This window comes from Xenopus laevis, chromosome 7L (genome assembly GCF_017654675.1).
Source record: "Xenopus laevis strain J_2021 chromosome 7L, Xenopus_laevis_v10.1, whole genome shotgun sequence".
Lineage (NCBI taxonomy): Eukaryota > Metazoa > Chordata > Amphibia > Anura > Pipidae > Xenopus > Xenopus laevis.
In genome coordinates, this window is record NC_054383.1 from 5,307,150 (window position 1) to 5,324,167 (window position 17,018).

General features: G+C 39.9%; 1 protein-coding gene across 1 annotated transcript in view; it reads right to left on the reverse strand.

The window, feature by feature from the left end:
- Positions 1–84: 84 nt before the first annotated feature.
- The window catches only part of LOC108696027 (alpha-2-macroglobulin-like protein 1), a 36,771-nt gene continuing 19,837 nt past the window's right edge, over positions 85–17,018 (reverse strand). The window contains exons 17-35 of the mRNA XM_041570160.1: positions 15,964–16,102; positions 15,061–15,181; positions 14,175–14,400; positions 13,525–13,651; positions 12,697–12,818; positions 11,870–11,930; positions 10,078–10,161; positions 9,584–9,760; positions 9,225–9,306; positions 8,469–8,628; positions 8,255–8,329; positions 7,915–8,077; positions 3,691–3,899; positions 2,911–3,126; positions 2,705–2,829; positions 2,418–2,508; positions 2,061–2,132; positions 1,806–1,908; positions 85–170 (exon numbers count right to left, since the gene is read on the reverse strand). Coding sequence (XP_041426094.1) covers positions 106–170; positions 1,806–1,908; positions 2,061–2,132; positions 2,418–2,508; positions 2,705–2,829; positions 2,911–3,126; positions 3,691–3,899; positions 7,915–8,077; positions 8,255–8,329; positions 8,469–8,628; positions 9,225–9,306; positions 9,584–9,760; positions 10,078–10,161; positions 11,870–11,930; positions 12,697–12,818; positions 13,525–13,651; positions 14,175–14,400; positions 15,061–15,181; positions 15,964–16,102 — 2,418 coding nt within the window. The 3' untranslated portion in view covers positions 85–105. The remainder of the gene's footprint in view (positions 171–1,805; positions 1,909–2,060; positions 2,133–2,417; positions 2,509–2,704; positions 2,830–2,910; positions 3,127–3,690; positions 3,900–7,914; positions 8,078–8,254; positions 8,330–8,468; positions 8,629–9,224; positions 9,307–9,583; positions 9,761–10,077; positions 10,162–11,869; positions 11,931–12,696; positions 12,819–13,524; positions 13,652–14,174; positions 14,401–15,060; positions 15,182–15,963; positions 16,103–17,018) is intronic.

Sequence of the window (17,018 nt, forward strand, 5' to 3'; positions counted from 1 at the left end):
TTTATTTCATATTTTCACAAATTTTCCGAAATTTCTGTAACCACTAGTGTAATATCATGGAATAACCAAGAGGGTCGCTGAGCTGTTGGGGGATATGTATGAACATCAGATCTGTATCATGTTCTTACCAGAGCTGCAGGGGGAGTTGTATTCTGTAACGGAATGTTCCGCTGGAAGCAGAATTGTGAAGAGTTGTGATTAATTTAACTGTCGGTGCCTCAGTGTGTTACATACAATGGATACAATGTTGGTTAAGTTCACACTATCTACAGTTGGCAACACCTTCAGATGTAATAAATAGTAAATTACTAATTTCAATGAAAAAAAAAAGTCTATTACATGAAAATTCATAGCGATATTCAATTTGAAGAGGAAAATTCAGTTCAAGTTTTTTCCTATTGACCAGTTTTCATTCGATAAATAGTGGGATACATTTTTCTCATTGAATTGCGTCTGGCTCTATGAGACAATCTTGAATCTGGTCCACAGATGGAACGTTTGTAGAAGGCGACGCCTCCACCAATTGATTAACAATAATACATGGACCTTGTCTTTGTTCTCTTTATCTCTTCTTTTACCTTCCAGTAATACCATAGACAACTCCTCACTAGCACCGGGTGCATTATACAAAAGCACAGGGACAACTTAAAGGGATCCTATCATCGGAAAACATGTTTTTTTCAAAACACATCAGTTAATAGAGCTACTCCAGCAGAATTCTGCACTGAAATCCATTTCTCAAAAGAGCAAACAGATTTTTTTAAATTTAATTTTGAAATCTGACTTGGGGCTAGACATTTTGTCAATATCCCAGCTGTTCCTTGTCATGTGACTTGTGCCTGCACTTTAGCAGAGAAATTCTTTCTGGCAGGCTGCTGCTTTTCCTTCTCAATGTAAATGAATATGTGTCTCAGTGGGACATGGGTTTTTACTATTGAGTGTTGTTTTTGGATCTACCAGGCAGTTGTTATCTTGTGTTAGGGAGCTGTTATCTGTTTACCTTCCCATTGTTCTTTTGTTTGGCTGCTGGGGCAGGGGGAAAGGGGGGGGGTGATATCACTCCAACTTGCAGTACAGCAGTAAAGAGTGATTGAAGTTTATCAGAGCACAAGTCAGTTGACTTGGGGCAGCTGGGAAATTGACAATATGTCTAGCCCCATGTCAGATTTCAAAATTGAATATAAAAAAATCTGTTTGCTCTTTTGAGAAATGGATTTCAGTGCAGAATTCTGCTGGAGCAGCACTATTAACTGATTCATTTTGAGAAATTTTTTTTTTCCCATGACAGTATCCCTTTAAATAGCCATACAGCCCATAGCAACCAATTAGTATTTAGGGAACATGATGAAACAAAACAACTGACTGGTTGCTATGTGTTACTGGCCTAGAGCAAACAGTGTTGCCTGTAAGTCTTCTACACTTCAATTGTAGAACAAAAGCTATTTTACATGTCCTCATAATCTGATCAACTCATTATTTGTGGATGCTGTTTAATTTATTAAAATGTTTCAGAGCTTCTCTTCTGTATTGCCTTACTTAAAGACTAATGGAAGAACCAGAGCGGTTGAGGTGTGGCTTGTACAAAACAAAACAAAAAACATTGTACAACATGAAAGTCTTTCTAAACCAAAATGTGTTCACATGACTCATCAACGCTACATGCATAACATTACTTTAAAACCCTAAATTAATATTTTTAACCCCAGTGTAAGGAATTATCAGTGGAAAATGTAAATTGTTGTGTTATGTTCTTTAAGCATTTGTTTTTGTCACACTTAATTTTCTAATTAAGAGAAGCCTCTTACCTGTCTCATAATAATCATAGACTTTCACTATGGCCGGTTTTAGGTTCTTCACCACAATGTCTTGCTCCACCATGAAGAAGAAATTGATTGGATTGTGTCCTAACTATTAGGGGAGGGAGGGAGCATGAAAAGCCTCAGAGTACAATTCTGACTTCTTGACAAAAATACTGTACAAGATACAACTACATAAAGTGCAGAAAAAAATGTGAGACAAAACAAATTGAGATATGAGACATGAAGACTGAAGTGACCCACCTCGTTCAAGTAGAACATCACCATATCAGTTTGGATCTCCCTCTGCTTTATGATGTTGCTGAATATGATGACCTGTAAAAAGGAAAACAGGTCCAAGATCAAAGTCCAAAACACACAGGAAAGAGTCTGTGTGTGGCTCTTAATGTGTCTGGATGTTGAGGAGTCATTGACAGAAGAAAGGGGAGGCCTTCTATGATAATACACAACAAATAACCCATATAATATATATTTGTGTCATATGACTCATTAAACTGATTCCAATCCATGTAGGAGAAACCAAAGCTTTGGAATTTGTTTCTTACAAGCAGGTTTTATATAGAAGGTCATATGTCCTTGTTCTGCAGGGCAGTCACATACCTCGTCCAAACTCCTCTTATCTGGGATAAAGCCAGAGAGCATCTTGACCTCAACTACAGCCATGTTGGATTTCTCCCGTGACCCTGTGTATCTGCAAGAACAGAAGCACAGAAGAGTCAGCAGTTGTGGGATGTATTCTACCCAAGTGCAAAGACCTTAGAGGAATGCATCTAGTATAAGTAATTCTAAAGCACCTTAGGGAGAAGAGAAGAGACCTTAGGGTAAAATATACAGCTGAGGCAGACTTTCTTCTATATAAATTCACCAGTCCACCAGGGAAAACTCACTGAATGTAAATGTCTATGCGCATCTGTTTCATTGGATCCTGAGGACATTGCTTTGGTTGTGTCTCCACTCGTACTGAGAAGGTGGTATCACTTTTAGGTGGGGGAATGTTGTATCTCAGGACAGTCTGTGGGACAATAACAAGGGGTTGAATCAGACTGGGGATCTAACAGATTGAGGAACAGTAAGAGGGTGAGTGTCCCCTCACCTGTACATACACACAGCCGCTCCCAGTGACTGACAGAGAGAACTCCCCAGGGATATCTGGCAGTGAGGATTTCTGTAGCAGGAGCCGGTTAGTGTGATCCACATGGAACTGTTGATGGAATCCAGTCTTGGAACTGACTGTGACTGTTACATCTCCCTTGTCAGTGAATGTGGCCTCGGCATACTTAGCAAGAGCCTGTAGAGCTACAACCGTGTCCTGTGAGATGAAGCAGAAAGTTATAATGCAGAGACTAAGCTCAGACCTATCTAGATCCAGCACAATCCAACTCAATATCTAGTACTGGCCCTTTAAAACTACAAAACTGTAGCATGTAGCTGACATGCAGTAACCTGTAAAGAAAGCAAGTTTAGTTATTGTAAAAAGAAATTATTGTTCTACTGCAGAAGATACAGGTCCACGTAAGAAGCCACAGGAGAAGCCTAAACAGGAAATTGTACCCTATTCAAAACTGTTCACGTTTACATTTCAATGTGTTCTCACTAAAGCCAACCAGCATTTTTTATTCTACTTATAGCGGCAGGAGCTGCAATCCTGGCTGTGAGCTGAAACCTCGTCTACAGACTCACCCATCAATGACCATAGGGAACCATCATATTGCTCAGAAGGAAAAGCTTTGTATGGTGTACTGGTTTCATCTTGTATAATGTCCCTTGATGGCAAGAAAGTGACTTGATGGTGATTTTGCTGGAGAAGCTCAGAACCTGCTCAGTGCCACCTACAGTTCTTCACAATCCCTCGTATAATCCACGTTTCTGTTACCTGTGTAGAAGAGAATCCCCCATATGGGTTTTGCTGCTTGCTCAACCAGTTGACTATCTCAGAAGCTTTGCCCAAGTCCTTGTTGGGGCCAGAGAGAAGGGCCAGCAGCACATAGGAGGTTAACTCCACCTCGGCTGAGGGAGCCTGGTACCAGTATGTGAGGTTAGAGGCTTCAGAGACAGATTTCCTCTCCCAGTGTAGTTGTCCGTCTAAGAATAATAAAAGAATAACGGTTGTTGCGTTAGTAGCATTGACTGGGTCCAAGGATCACCGCATACAGAGGAGGAACCTTAATTCGTACAGTGTGCCACTGAAATGGGTGGAACAATATAACTTAGTGTTCATTACCATGGATAAAGATATGAAAGTAATATTTTTGAATGGATTTATATAGTGACCTATTTGGGGTGGAATTGAGATAAACCGAAGTGGAAGTACTAAGGAGCCTTGTACTTATTACTTATAGTAGTGAAGGAAAGGCTAGATTTTACTGATTAGTTCATGGGGCTACAAGTACTTTAAGGCCATTTTGTGACCCTTAGAAGTTTTGCACTTCAGTCTAGGCTTTTGTCGTTGGCCATTTTTTGGCGCAATTGTGCCCGATTAGCAGCAAACTACAAGTGCGATAATTTGATGTATCGATTGCAACTGCAGTAGACGCAGCACAGTTGTACCATGTGAGTCACCCAGTTGCAACCACAAAGGAAAAAAATTTGCATTGTGGGGAAAAAAACATGGTGATTGCATTCGAAACTGCACTTTGTTCACTGCACTTGGAGATGTCAAAGATCCCTGTACTTGTTCCCTAATTCTTGGGCCCGGGCAGTGGTAAAAGAGAAACATAATGGTGGCATTGCACCATGAAAATGGAAACAAAATGAAGACATGAAAAAAGAATTTTGTTATTAAAGGGCATGTAAAGGCAAAAAAATAAAATCCCATTTTTACTTTCTTTAATGAAAAATAAACCTATCTCCAATATACTTTAATTAAAAAATGTGTACCGTTTTCATAAGAAACCTGACTGTATGCAGTGAAATTCTCCCTTCATTTACTGCTGTCGATAGGAATTGTCAGATGGTCCCTAACTGCTCTGCAGGGAAACAATCATACTTATGTACAGCAGGGGGAGCCCCCGCCTTACTTCCCAGCCATGCAGAACTAAAGCTTGTCCTGTTTTGATCATTTATGACGATCCCTAAGCAGCCCAGACCACATTGAGCATGTGCACAGTCTTGGTCTTGCAAAGATGTATAACAAAGTTACAAGATGGTGACCCCCTGTGGCCAACTTTGAAAGCATAAATCATTTGTTTGATTAGGCTTGTGGTGCAGTAAGTTCATGTTTATGTTTAGTATACAAAATACAGCATTTCTAGCCTTATTCTATTTTACACTTTCCTTGTCCTTTAAAGTGCTCCAGTTACTGACTAAAAGGATAGAGACATGATTGTCATACATTTGGTCGTCCATCATAATGAAATGTATACACATTAACACAGTGGGGCTGATTCACCAAGGGTCGAATATCGAGGGTTAATTAACCCTCGACATTCGACTGGGAATTAAAATCCTTCGACTTCGAATATCGAAGTCGAAGGATTTTAGCGCAAATAGTTTGATTGAACGATTGAAGGATTATTCCTTCGATCGAATGATTAAATCCTTCGAATCGAACGAATCAAAGGATTTAAATCCAACAATCGAAGGAATATCCTTCGATCAAAAAAATATAGGAAAGGAAATAGCTTTTAGATGGCGAACTAGGGGGTCGAAGTTTTTTCTTAAAGAGACAGTACTTCGACTATCGAATGGTCGAATAGTCGAATGATTTTTAGTTCGAATCCTTCGATTCGAAGTCGTAGTCGAAGGTCGAAATAGCCCATTCAATGGTCGAAGTAGTTTTTAGTTTTTTTACTTCGAATCCTTCACTCGAAGTTAGTGAATCGGCCCCAGTGTATAGTGTGAAAAAACTTGCATGTATGTGTTATACTCATTCCCATACAGGTATTTATCCAAATTGCCTCCCTGGGCTGAGACCCCCTGGCAGGACTATACAATAATCACCCAACTGTGGGGTGAAGGCAACCTTGAGACAAGTGACTTTGGAAATGTAAGACCACTGGCCACTGGGTGCAGATCTCAAATCCCACTACTGGAGCTGCACCAGGGTGATATTAGCAATATTTATATCTGGACATAGGGTTTCTGTCTCTGTTCGGTGTGGGTGCAGGTTGGCAGATGGACCACTTTCTCCTGGTCACTTGTGGAGCTTCCTAAGATTATTTTTTTATGCATGGTGATTGTCTGTATGCAAGGGGCAGATTGTGGGCGAATATATTTGGCTGCCCTGTCATAAACTCCATCATCAATTTAAATAAGAACTCTAGATGTGGATTGTATGTGATGACAATGGTTGTTGTTGTTTGCTTGTGATTGAGGGGGGTGTTCTAGGTATGGCAACAGATGACTTGATTTGGTTATCTTTGGTTAGTGGACCTCACAACTAGGTGTTAATTACTCCCTATGGAAGCTTAGGTGGGAATTTGTTTAAAATGGATATAACCCCAGAACCCCTGAAACTACACTATATGTATTATACCATGTGTTTTGGAGGAATTATATATGGAATTGGCAATGTATTTATTCTACCATGTGTTATAGGGGCATTATAGATTAAATTGGCACTGTATTTCATCTACCATATGTTTTTGGGGTTATTATATATGGAATTGGCATTGTATTTATTCTGATGTGTGTTGTGGGGGCATTATATATGGAATTGGCACTTTATATATTGTACCATGTGTTGTTGGGTCATTATATATATATGGGATTAGCACAATATTTATTCTGTGATGTGTTGAAGGTTTATTATACATGAAACTGACACTGTATTCATTCTACTGTATGTTGTGGGGTCATTATATCTGGAATTTGCACTGTATTTATTCTACCATGTAGTGTGGGACCATTCTGTATGAAATTGGCACGTACTTTATTCTACCATCAATGTAGGGTCGTTATACATGGAATTGATAATTCCTGTGTGTTTGTTGCACATACATTTTCTGATAAGTGTTTAAACAAGTAATGTGGATGAGACAACAAGGCAAACAAGCGCCCATGATTGTATTATTCCTTTAGTACATATAGTCCAATCAGTGGAAGGAGGTAGAAGAGGGAGATCTCAATAAACTGCAAATATTTAGCACGATTGCTGGAGTGTGTACCATCTGATTTTCTACATTCTATCGATGTAGAATCACCTATATTCCCTTATACAAGTATTAAAAGTACGACAGTACTAAAAGCATTGAGAGTGTAGTAGCAGAGTGTAGTATAACTGGAACTCGGTGCAGTATACAATGATTGGGTGCCAGTGGTTCTTATAACTTAACCAGGGAATATATTTATTGAACCAGAGCATCCACACAGGAGTGTACATATAGAGCAAACAGGATCATACAGCGTCAGTGGATCGGCATATACTCACAGCACCTTTTGGTCAGTATCAGTCCCCGCAGGAAAGAGAACATACACAGCAGCGAGAAGTTACACCCAGCTTTCAGCCTTTTCCCTAAGTGGAACCCAGGGGAATCTCTATATTCCTAGGACTGTAGACTTTTCCCTACTCTGAAAATTAGCACCCAGGATTCTAATCCCACTCCCAATCCTTGGAGGAACTTCAAACTGCTCAGATATATAACCTGACTGTCTTTAACATCTAGAGTGACCTCTCAAGCAGGGAGGGACTGGACCTCTGGGGGCCCACCAGGTTTCAAACCTCCTGGGCCCCCACGGCACATGTGATGCAGCACGTGCGATGTGGCACATGTGATGGGGCACATGTGGGTTTGGCCCAGCGGGGGCCCATCAGGTTTTTTCCCTGAGTCTCGTTGGCCCAGTCTGACCCTGCTCTTAAGGTGAGTAGCCTATCCTTACTAGACCTGACCTGTCTAGGTTCCACTTTATCCTGCCTGCCTGGTCAGACCAGGGCTTACATAAAATGAAACCTGAGCACATGGCTGCCCAGGACGTTATACTTTAGCACAGTGCCATCAACTGGGCACTGCTTGAACTGCAGGTGGTGTAGCTTTAGGCAGGATAAGGGAACAGGTCCTCCTCCTAACTGTATTTTAGCTCCCAGTTAGGCGTCTATAACACTAGGGGACTGCCTGCTAAATAATACTGGGAGACTACACACACGACACATGTTCCATACCATTCCTAACAGCCTTCTCATCCAGTTTATCCAGCAGCATCTCCCTGAGTTCAGTATCACCACTCAGAGTGAAAGTGTAGGCGATCAGAGCCTGGGTGTAGATACTGCTCACTTTTTGGGCAGCCTTCCTCAGGCAGGATAAAGCATCTACAACCACAGGGTCCTAAAAAAAGAAACATGGTTAAATGGATTTCTGCAGGAAGGAACTGGAACCTAAGATAGATTAAATAAAGGCAAACAATGTATTTACATCTTCTGCTATGGAGTCACTCTGTACATTATTTTATCCCTATAGATGTGCTAATGCTTATTAAAATGTACCCGACACAATTTTGCTCACTTGTTTTGGTAGATCAGCTTCCATTAACGCAATAGTGACATAAGCAGAAAGCGATATTTCATCATCCACACCCCCCTATAAGACAGAAAGTAGTTAAGCACATTCATATATACGTTGATTATTTATGTTCTTCTTCTCGTTGTAGCAGGAATTAGGGCCATAGAAACTAATGTAGTAGTCATTTTTATAGGCCAAGATACAACGGCTGAGGTACCTTCATGGCATTATTGAAGAGTTTTCCAACAGTCCGGAAGCAACCGCCACTTATTTTGCGATTATCTTTTAGCCAAGTGATAGAATGGCTTAGTTGGTCTCCATCTATGAAGATGTAGGGATAAGCCTTGTTGAAGGACTTCACTACAAATGCAGTCAGCCTACATACAGAATGGAGAACACGGGGAATGGAAAACTGTCAGGATAATGTCTTTAATTATATAATTAGAAGGAAACCAACCCATGAGGAGGTCAATGTAAGCATAATCTTATACAAGCCAGTGTCATGGAGAATCCCCACCATTTTTGTGAACCCTGCACCTAAAATTCTCCATTAGCCACAAATTATATGCTAGAATTTTTTTGGTATCAGTATGCCCTGAACTTGTTGGGTTTCAGTGACCACAGTGATCTCAATTAGGATGAAGAAACACAGAGCTTCTAGTAGCAGCTACTTGTCACGGCTACTAAATGCCAGAAAATGTCATGCCATAGACAATACTGAGAATTGCCTATGCTAAAACACACTTAAAGGCAGTTATCAGTAAATTATCAACATTGTCCATTTTTGTAGCTGTGACAAGTAGCTGCTACTAGTAGCTCCACATTTCCTTACCCCTAAAAGGAATGGAATGGTAGTAAAGTCTGCGTAAGTCTGCGGATTTCCATCCCTCACCATATAGTGTATATTGCTATAAATACTGTACAGCCCCTCAACAATAAATAAGAACATTCACCAATAAATATAATTACTCACCATGTGTTTCCCTCTGGGAGCCATGACCTAAATGCACTGTAGGATCCATCATCCTTTTTGTAAGTCAGTTGTCTTTGGTAGCCTGGGTGAAAACATTGAACAGCTCATATAAACAAATTGTCTGGGCTTAATGGTAGTCAGTTATATTTGTGCCAATTGTGCCTATTTTTGTGCAAGGGGCAAGGCACAGAATCCAAGAACAGTCAGCACCAAGAAAGCTCTGTACTTAACTCCTGGTTTGACCACAAGGTAAACATAGGGAACCCTTTATGTAGTGTATCTATCGGTACTACACAATCTACACAACTGAAGGACATTTAAGTGTATAAGAAAATAACAAGATGTCCAGGATCCCACACCAATTTCAAGGAGGTTTTTGGCTTTGCTCTGGATCTCAAGGCTCAGTTGGTGAGTATTTTCCAGATACTGAAGAATGAAGATATTGGAAGCAAAGAGAACCATATTCTGCTCCCCACATCCATACGGCATGGCCAGGAGATGGTCCAGGTTCTGCATCGCTGTTCCCATTATGTCTCCTGTAGAAAATGTAGAATGCAGTTAAATGACAGATATAAAACACTTGAATTACAGAACTCTTCCAACAAATCATCCATGAGTTTTGTAGACTCTATACGGGAATGGCTGATTTGTGAAGACAGGTGGCATTTCTGTATCCCCATTGCCTTTCATAGATTAGCCCCTGCCTCAGACAGAACACAATACACAAAAGAGACACAAGACAGGAGACACACAAAAAACCCCAAGTTTCTTTCAAGATGACAAAAACTTGCCAGTGATCTTTGTGTCTTCAACTTTGTAGCTCAAGGAAGAAATAAAACAAGGTTGTTCTTACCTAGTGCTGTTATATAAGCGCTCTCAGAATCCTTCAGGGTATTTTCAGGCACTTTCAGGGAAATATTCTTGTTCTTAGAATGTTCTAGAAGTAAACAGAACAGTATTGACATGTTCTCATGTCCCAATGGACAATTCTGGTGAGATATAAGTACATATGTGTGGTTCTTTGTGGCACAGTTACTGTTTTTAATACTCCACTGAGCATTGAGTACTGGAGTTTCTAAGTTATTCTGTCATACCAAACATTAGCTGATTTACATCTAGTGGTTGCCCATATATGCACTTTCGATGGCTGCCATCTTGGCCACTCTTGGGGTATTATTTATTAAAACTTGGATTTGTCAAATTTTTTACAGAAACAAACTCAACCTAACTCCAATTCATGATTTAGTCATATTTGCTACCAGCGTTGGACTGGAAAAAACCCAGTGCTCTTGACCTTCCCTCCTCCGCCCGGACGCATAAGAAAGACAATACGCAATACAGGTACAGGGGGGAGAGGGACAGAGGGAGCCTGGCGACTGGGGCAGCATGGGCCCTGCCATGGGGGAATGGCGGGGGCCCTGCTACTGCGGGGGGGGGGTTGATTCTGGGGGAGCAGCAGGGGGCCCTGCTACTGGGGGGGGCACGGCAGGGCCCTGATGTTTCTGCCCCGGTGGACCATGACCCATCCTGTTTGCTATTAACTGAACTCGAAAAAATTGGATCAAAAAATAAAAACTTGACCGTCAATTTGAATTGTGCAACTTTTTCAAATTGTTGCACATAAAACTCAAATCTATCGAGTTTGACAAGTTTGACAAGAAAATTTGAGTTTTCAAGTAAAAACCGGAGCAAAAACCCTGAAAACCCGGAGGGCAAAAACCATTTTTCAATGGTTAAAGGGACCTCTGCCATTGACTTTTACATGAATTTGACTGATTTCAGGTGGATTATTAACAGATTATTAACGGAAGTTTTTTGCGACTTCAGAGTTGAATAAAACTCAAATACTTTTAGTCTTTTCCCCACTCTAATAATTCATATTAATAAATAACCCCCTTTGTGTCTTTGGTCAAGGTTTGACAGATCTTCCCAGGTACCTGTGATCCTAAGGTAAGGTTTAAGGATCTATCTGCCAATTTGGTTAACAAACAGCTCATATGGCAACCCACCCAGACTAGCGGATCTCTATGTGTATGCCCTGGTTTAGCTGATATTGAAACATTTCGTTTATTTCAGGACAGGTCTATTAAAAAAAACAATATTGGAAAATTCTCTGTTTTTGATCATTTCTTGACGAAAATATTCACTCCTGCCTCATTTCTGTTTTCTATTGCAGGTTGAAGAATATGTCAATGAAATGTGGTAAAGCAATGGATCTACATTGTATGATTTGCCCTCTGAAATAGGAGTAACAGACATATTGTCCCAAGTTGTGTGATTTGAAACTGGTTGCAATGCTCAGTTAAATATGGGCATCTTGGGACATTTTAAGTAAACAAGAAGATCAGAGGAATAGTAATGACACTATTGCTTGAGTCTATATACCAACCCTCTAACCACCATCCATACACCACTGCCAACTGCAAGTCCTGTTATATTCAATACAAGTCATTGTACTCCATTTAACTGCAAGGACCAGTGTCTGTAGGGGCTCACTCAGGGTGCAAACAAGATGACACCTGTTTTTTGTATCTTGACCCATGTGGTAAATGAACCCTAGGATAAAAAGTCAAAATACTATGACTACTAATAATAATACAGCATTGTATATATTTCTGATCCTCCTAACCACATCCACATCTTACCTTCTCCCTCTTGACTGCAGATCAGTGAGCTGTGAGACTTTTCTACTAGGACTCCCCCTGGCTGTAAAGACAAAAGTATTAGCAATGTATAAAATGACCATACTTCTAGATAATCTGTATATACACTGCAGTCTATATCTATCTATCTATCTATCTATCTATCTCTCTCTCTGTCATCTGTCTATCTATCTATCTATCATCTATCTATCTATTATCTATCTATCTATCTATCTATCTATCTATCTATATCTATCTATCTATCTATCTATCATCATCTATCTATTATCTATCTATCTATCTATCTATCTATCTATTATCTATCTATCTATCTATCTATCTATCTATCTATCTATCTATCTATTATCTATCTATCTATCTATCTATCTATCTATCTATCATCTATCTATCTATTATCTATCTATCTATCTATCTATCTATCTATCTATCTATCTATCTATCTATCTATCTATCTATCTATCTATCTATCTATCTATCTCTCTCTCTCTCTCTCTCTGTCATCTATCTATTATCTATCTATCTATCTATCTATCTATCTATCTATCTATCTATCTATCTATCTATCTATCTATCTATCTATTATCTATCTATCTATCTGTCTGTCTATCTATCTATATCTATCTATCTATCTATCTATCTATCTATCTATCTATCTATCTATCTATCTATCTATCTATCTATCTATCTATCTATCTATCATCTATCTATCTATCTATCCATCTGTCTCTCTCTATCTCTCTATCTATCTGTCTTTGGCCCACTGACTACCAACAAGCCAAAGATTATATAGAAGGACCTGAACCCCTCACCTGCACCCTCAGTGGTTTAATCACAGTATTGATGTTCCGCTGCTTGGACTCAATAGGAATCTCATTATTGCACATGTCCTGAGTATTCAGAGCCTCCGTCCTCACTGTGATGTTCACGTCTCCTAGGTAGTGGGACAGAAACATGGAGAGATTGGACATGGTGTAAAATAGAACAAGAGTTTTATGAGCAAAATATTTTTTTGGAAGTTCTCTAAATTGTCTTTTTTCCCCTGTAGCTCTACCCCCCCCCCCCAAAAAAATAGTTTCTTCTTTTTATCCTGGAAAATTGATAAATCTTTGTTTCAAACACTATATAAATTGTGTGGGTTCACACAATTTATATAGTGGTGTGAATCTTATACATTTTAGTGATTTCCCACTCCTTCAGTCAGTTTCATTAGATACATCAACTTTTAAACTACAGGATATTTATCCACGTGTTCGAAATTGGCAGGGGATATATTTTGACCTGGCTTTTTTGTGTGTGACAGTGAGACCTTGGGCAAGGATTGGCTTGGGCAGGAGAGAATGAGGCAGTGAGGACAGACAAAGATAGAGAGAGAGAAACTAGGACGTAATGAGAGAAGAGAATGGAGAAAGACCTGGGAGGCCAGTAAAGCATGAACGTGGCGCATGTCACACTCACACATCTTTGTTTTAGAAAGAGTTCATCCACTGAATATGACAACCAGAAAACACATACTGGAGAATATAACACTGGCCAGAATGTCATTCTTGTTGACTGAGGTGAAGCCTAGTTTACATTTTTGATACATAAGCCCTTGTGTAATGTGTTTGGGAAAAGGTTGACCCATAGTCATATCTCACCTAGTTTAGAGGCTTTAAGGTTCCAGTAGAAGGTCTCGCTTTCCTCTGCACAGACACAGCTGCTATACTGACAGTCAGCACATGGTTCCTCCTCTAGTTCTAGTGATGACTGTAGGGTGGTCTGAACCTGGTGTGAGAAGAGATCAACTGAAGTTTATTAGTGTGTTCCCAGGCAAATAATATCTGTTCAGCAGCACATTAATTTACAAGCATGAATTTGTGTATGTATTTTAATCATTAGTTAATCAGTATAACTGGCCAAAGCTCCAGTGGGTTGTAGAATCAGTGGTTTCACATCTTCATCAGGCTACGCTTATACTATGGTGGGTTCCCTTTCTACTACAAGAAAGGTGAGGTGATATGGAAGTAAGAAGGGTCTGAATGAGAGATATGGGTGGATTTACAGAGGAGGATAAAAAATATTGTAAGAGACATTATGAACATAAAGGTTATTGGACAGAGTGATTGGTAAGTGCAAAGGTCCCACTTTATTAGACCATTAGAGAACCATCATGCAACATATAGTGTAAATAGGCCTGAAAGAAAAAAGGGGAATTTATAAGGAGAAAGCAAGTAGGGCTTAAAAGTTGATTTGAGGCATTTTTGGGAAAACCTTTGAGGAACTAACACAGATTTGTTATTTGTATCACCTTTATACATTCCTTCAGGTAGTTAAAGACAGAGGCCTTGAGAGTGAATGTCTCTCCTCGCACCACAGAGTACGGCAGAGTGAGCTCCACCAAGAAGGACTGGAAGACTCGAAGGGAGGATGGTGGGGAGATGCCAAATCCACTGGGTCCCATACAGAAAGCTCCTGCAGTCCAGTCTGTGATGGTGTCTGGGGCTGAGCGATGGAACTCTGTCTTCCCATTATCACTGGGGGGTGGACAGTGAAATAAAGAGTGACAACCTGTCTTTTCTCTACCTCCTACAAAAGTGGAAAATAATCTGCTCTTTGCATTTAACTTGTGGTTGGACTACAGGTACTGCTGTATCTATATTTAATTTGTCATGTTCCTAAAACAAGCCTGTCTCCTCCAGACCTTGTATATGATACTAATGTCCTGGTTCTTTCCAAGTCCAAGTTCCTTCAAAGAATTATGTGTTGGAGGGGAATGAGAGAGAGAGAGTTCATGAAATGATGTGATCACTCAGCAATGAAGAAGAATTTGACTCTCTCTGGAGTTGGCCATGGTACTCAGCATCAATAGTATAAGAATGAACTAGTGACATTAGGACAGATACAGATAGCATCACATCACATAGAAATCTTTTGAGGGGCCACATCCAACTTGCCGGTCTCCAGTTGAAAAGTTAAAATGATGCAAATGACCTTTAAGATACAACTGAGGTAAGCAGAAAGAATAAAGTGAAAAGGACAGGAAAGTAGCATCAAGCAAGTGGATGGAAAGATTTGTAAGATCAAAAACCTGATGCCTCTTTCTCTTATTCACAAAATATTCACTTCTCCTCTACTTTTCTACACTTGCCTTGTCACGGCTTTATTTGTTTCCCTTCCTTTTTTAAGGCACTTACCCCACCCATGCCAGCGCCCAGATCCAGGTCTCTGGGACATACGCCCGAATGATTTCATCTGCTGATTCAGTGATTTCATTCTCCCCTTTGTCTAATTTTGGACTTGCTGTTAATGGAGGAACTGTAGAAAAAAAATCAAAATAATTTTTTGATTGGATAGACAGTCAAAGCAAAACATAACTGTGTATACAGAAAGCACAAGTGTTTACTCGATGACTGTTTTTTCTCAAACTTAAAAACTATTTTACAAAGGACATGGAAACCTTTCTTCACTGAGGGGTGCTTCACTGTTGAAGTAAATTGCCAACTTTAAACTGGACATGTCCCATCTCATGTTCCTCTAGGTGAATCCTTCATCACAGACCTGTTCTTTACAGGTTCATGTCTAAACTGTGTTGCTCCTACCACAAGGTTGTCTCAGACTTTCTTGTCCAACCTTCCCCTTTAATCTTTATACTAACCCCACATGGTAAAACAGAACATTAGAGCTGTGACTAATGTTAGATCAACTAGCAGAGTTAGTAACACCCAGTAGTAAAATATTGCCTATTTTAATAAGTGCTATTTCCTACAAATGCTTTGTGACCTCCTACTGCCACCACTTGTGATTCTTAAGTTACAGCCTCGTTCCCATTCCACCAAAACTCATCTCTTCTTTGTCTTCCTTCAACTCCTAGTGCAGGTTCTAATGCTCAGACATTGCATTATGGGATTGGGACAGATGGGTTATCCCAGGGGAACATGGTTTAAGTTCTGATTGCACAGTTTTTAGCAAGGGGGACATAGGACCTATTGACTAATCAAAATAAGTCAATATTGACTAATCAAATAATATCTTCTATGGGCCTTAGTAGCCCTTCTAAAAATGTTTAAAGCTATTTCCATATTTAAGTATGGTCTTACAGATTCTAAAAGTTTCTGTGGTGGGTGCTCCAGGTTCTGTGGTGGGGGTTCCAGTCAAGAGCACATCAACTTCAGGTTCCTGGTGGCACCTCAAAGGCTTCTTAATCTCTGCACTAGTGACAATCTTAAAGCGCATGTCCTTTCATTGAAAGCAGATAATCGTTATTGATTCAAGCTATTACAGTATGTGGGAAATTACTGGTCCTGTGAGTATCTTTCCATTGGAGCAGCCATATTTTATATAACTTATATTTCAGTATATGGGGTATAGGTTAATGGCAATGTAAGTGAATCTGGGACTAAAGGGTTCTGTGACCATATAAAGGCACAAGGCTGCAGGCTGAGTTATACAGGGAACTCTGAGTATCACTCATGTATTATAAGGGATAATGTACCCCCTACTGTAAATGATAAGGATTTTAGAAGTCACTGAGGGGTTGTTCTGTGACCATATAAAGGCACAAGGCTGCAGGCTGAGTTATACAGGGAACTCTGAGTATCACTCATGTATTATAAGGGATAGTGTACCCCCTACTGTAAATGATAAGGATATTAGAAGTCACTGAGGGGTTGTTCTGTGACCATATAAAGGCACAAGGCTGCAGGCTGAGTTATACAGGGAACTCTGAGTATCACTCATGTATTATAAGGGATAATGTACCCCCTACTGTAAATTATAAGGATATTAGAAGTTACTGAGGGGTTGTTCTGTGACCATATAAAGGCACAAGGCTGCAGGCTGAGTTATACAGGGAACTCTGAGTATCACTCATGTATTATAAGGGATAATGTACCCCCTACTGTAAATGATAAGGATATTAGAAGTCACTGAGGGGTTGTTCTGTGACCATATAAAGGCACAAGGCTGCAGGCTGAGTTATACAGGGAACTCTGAGTATCACTCATGTATTATAAGGGATAATGTACCCCCTACTGTAAATGATAAGGATATTAGAAGTTACTGAGGGGTTGTTCTGTGACCATATAAAGGCACAAGGCTGCAGGCTGAGTTATACAGGGAACTCTGAGTATCACTCATGTATTATAAGGGATAA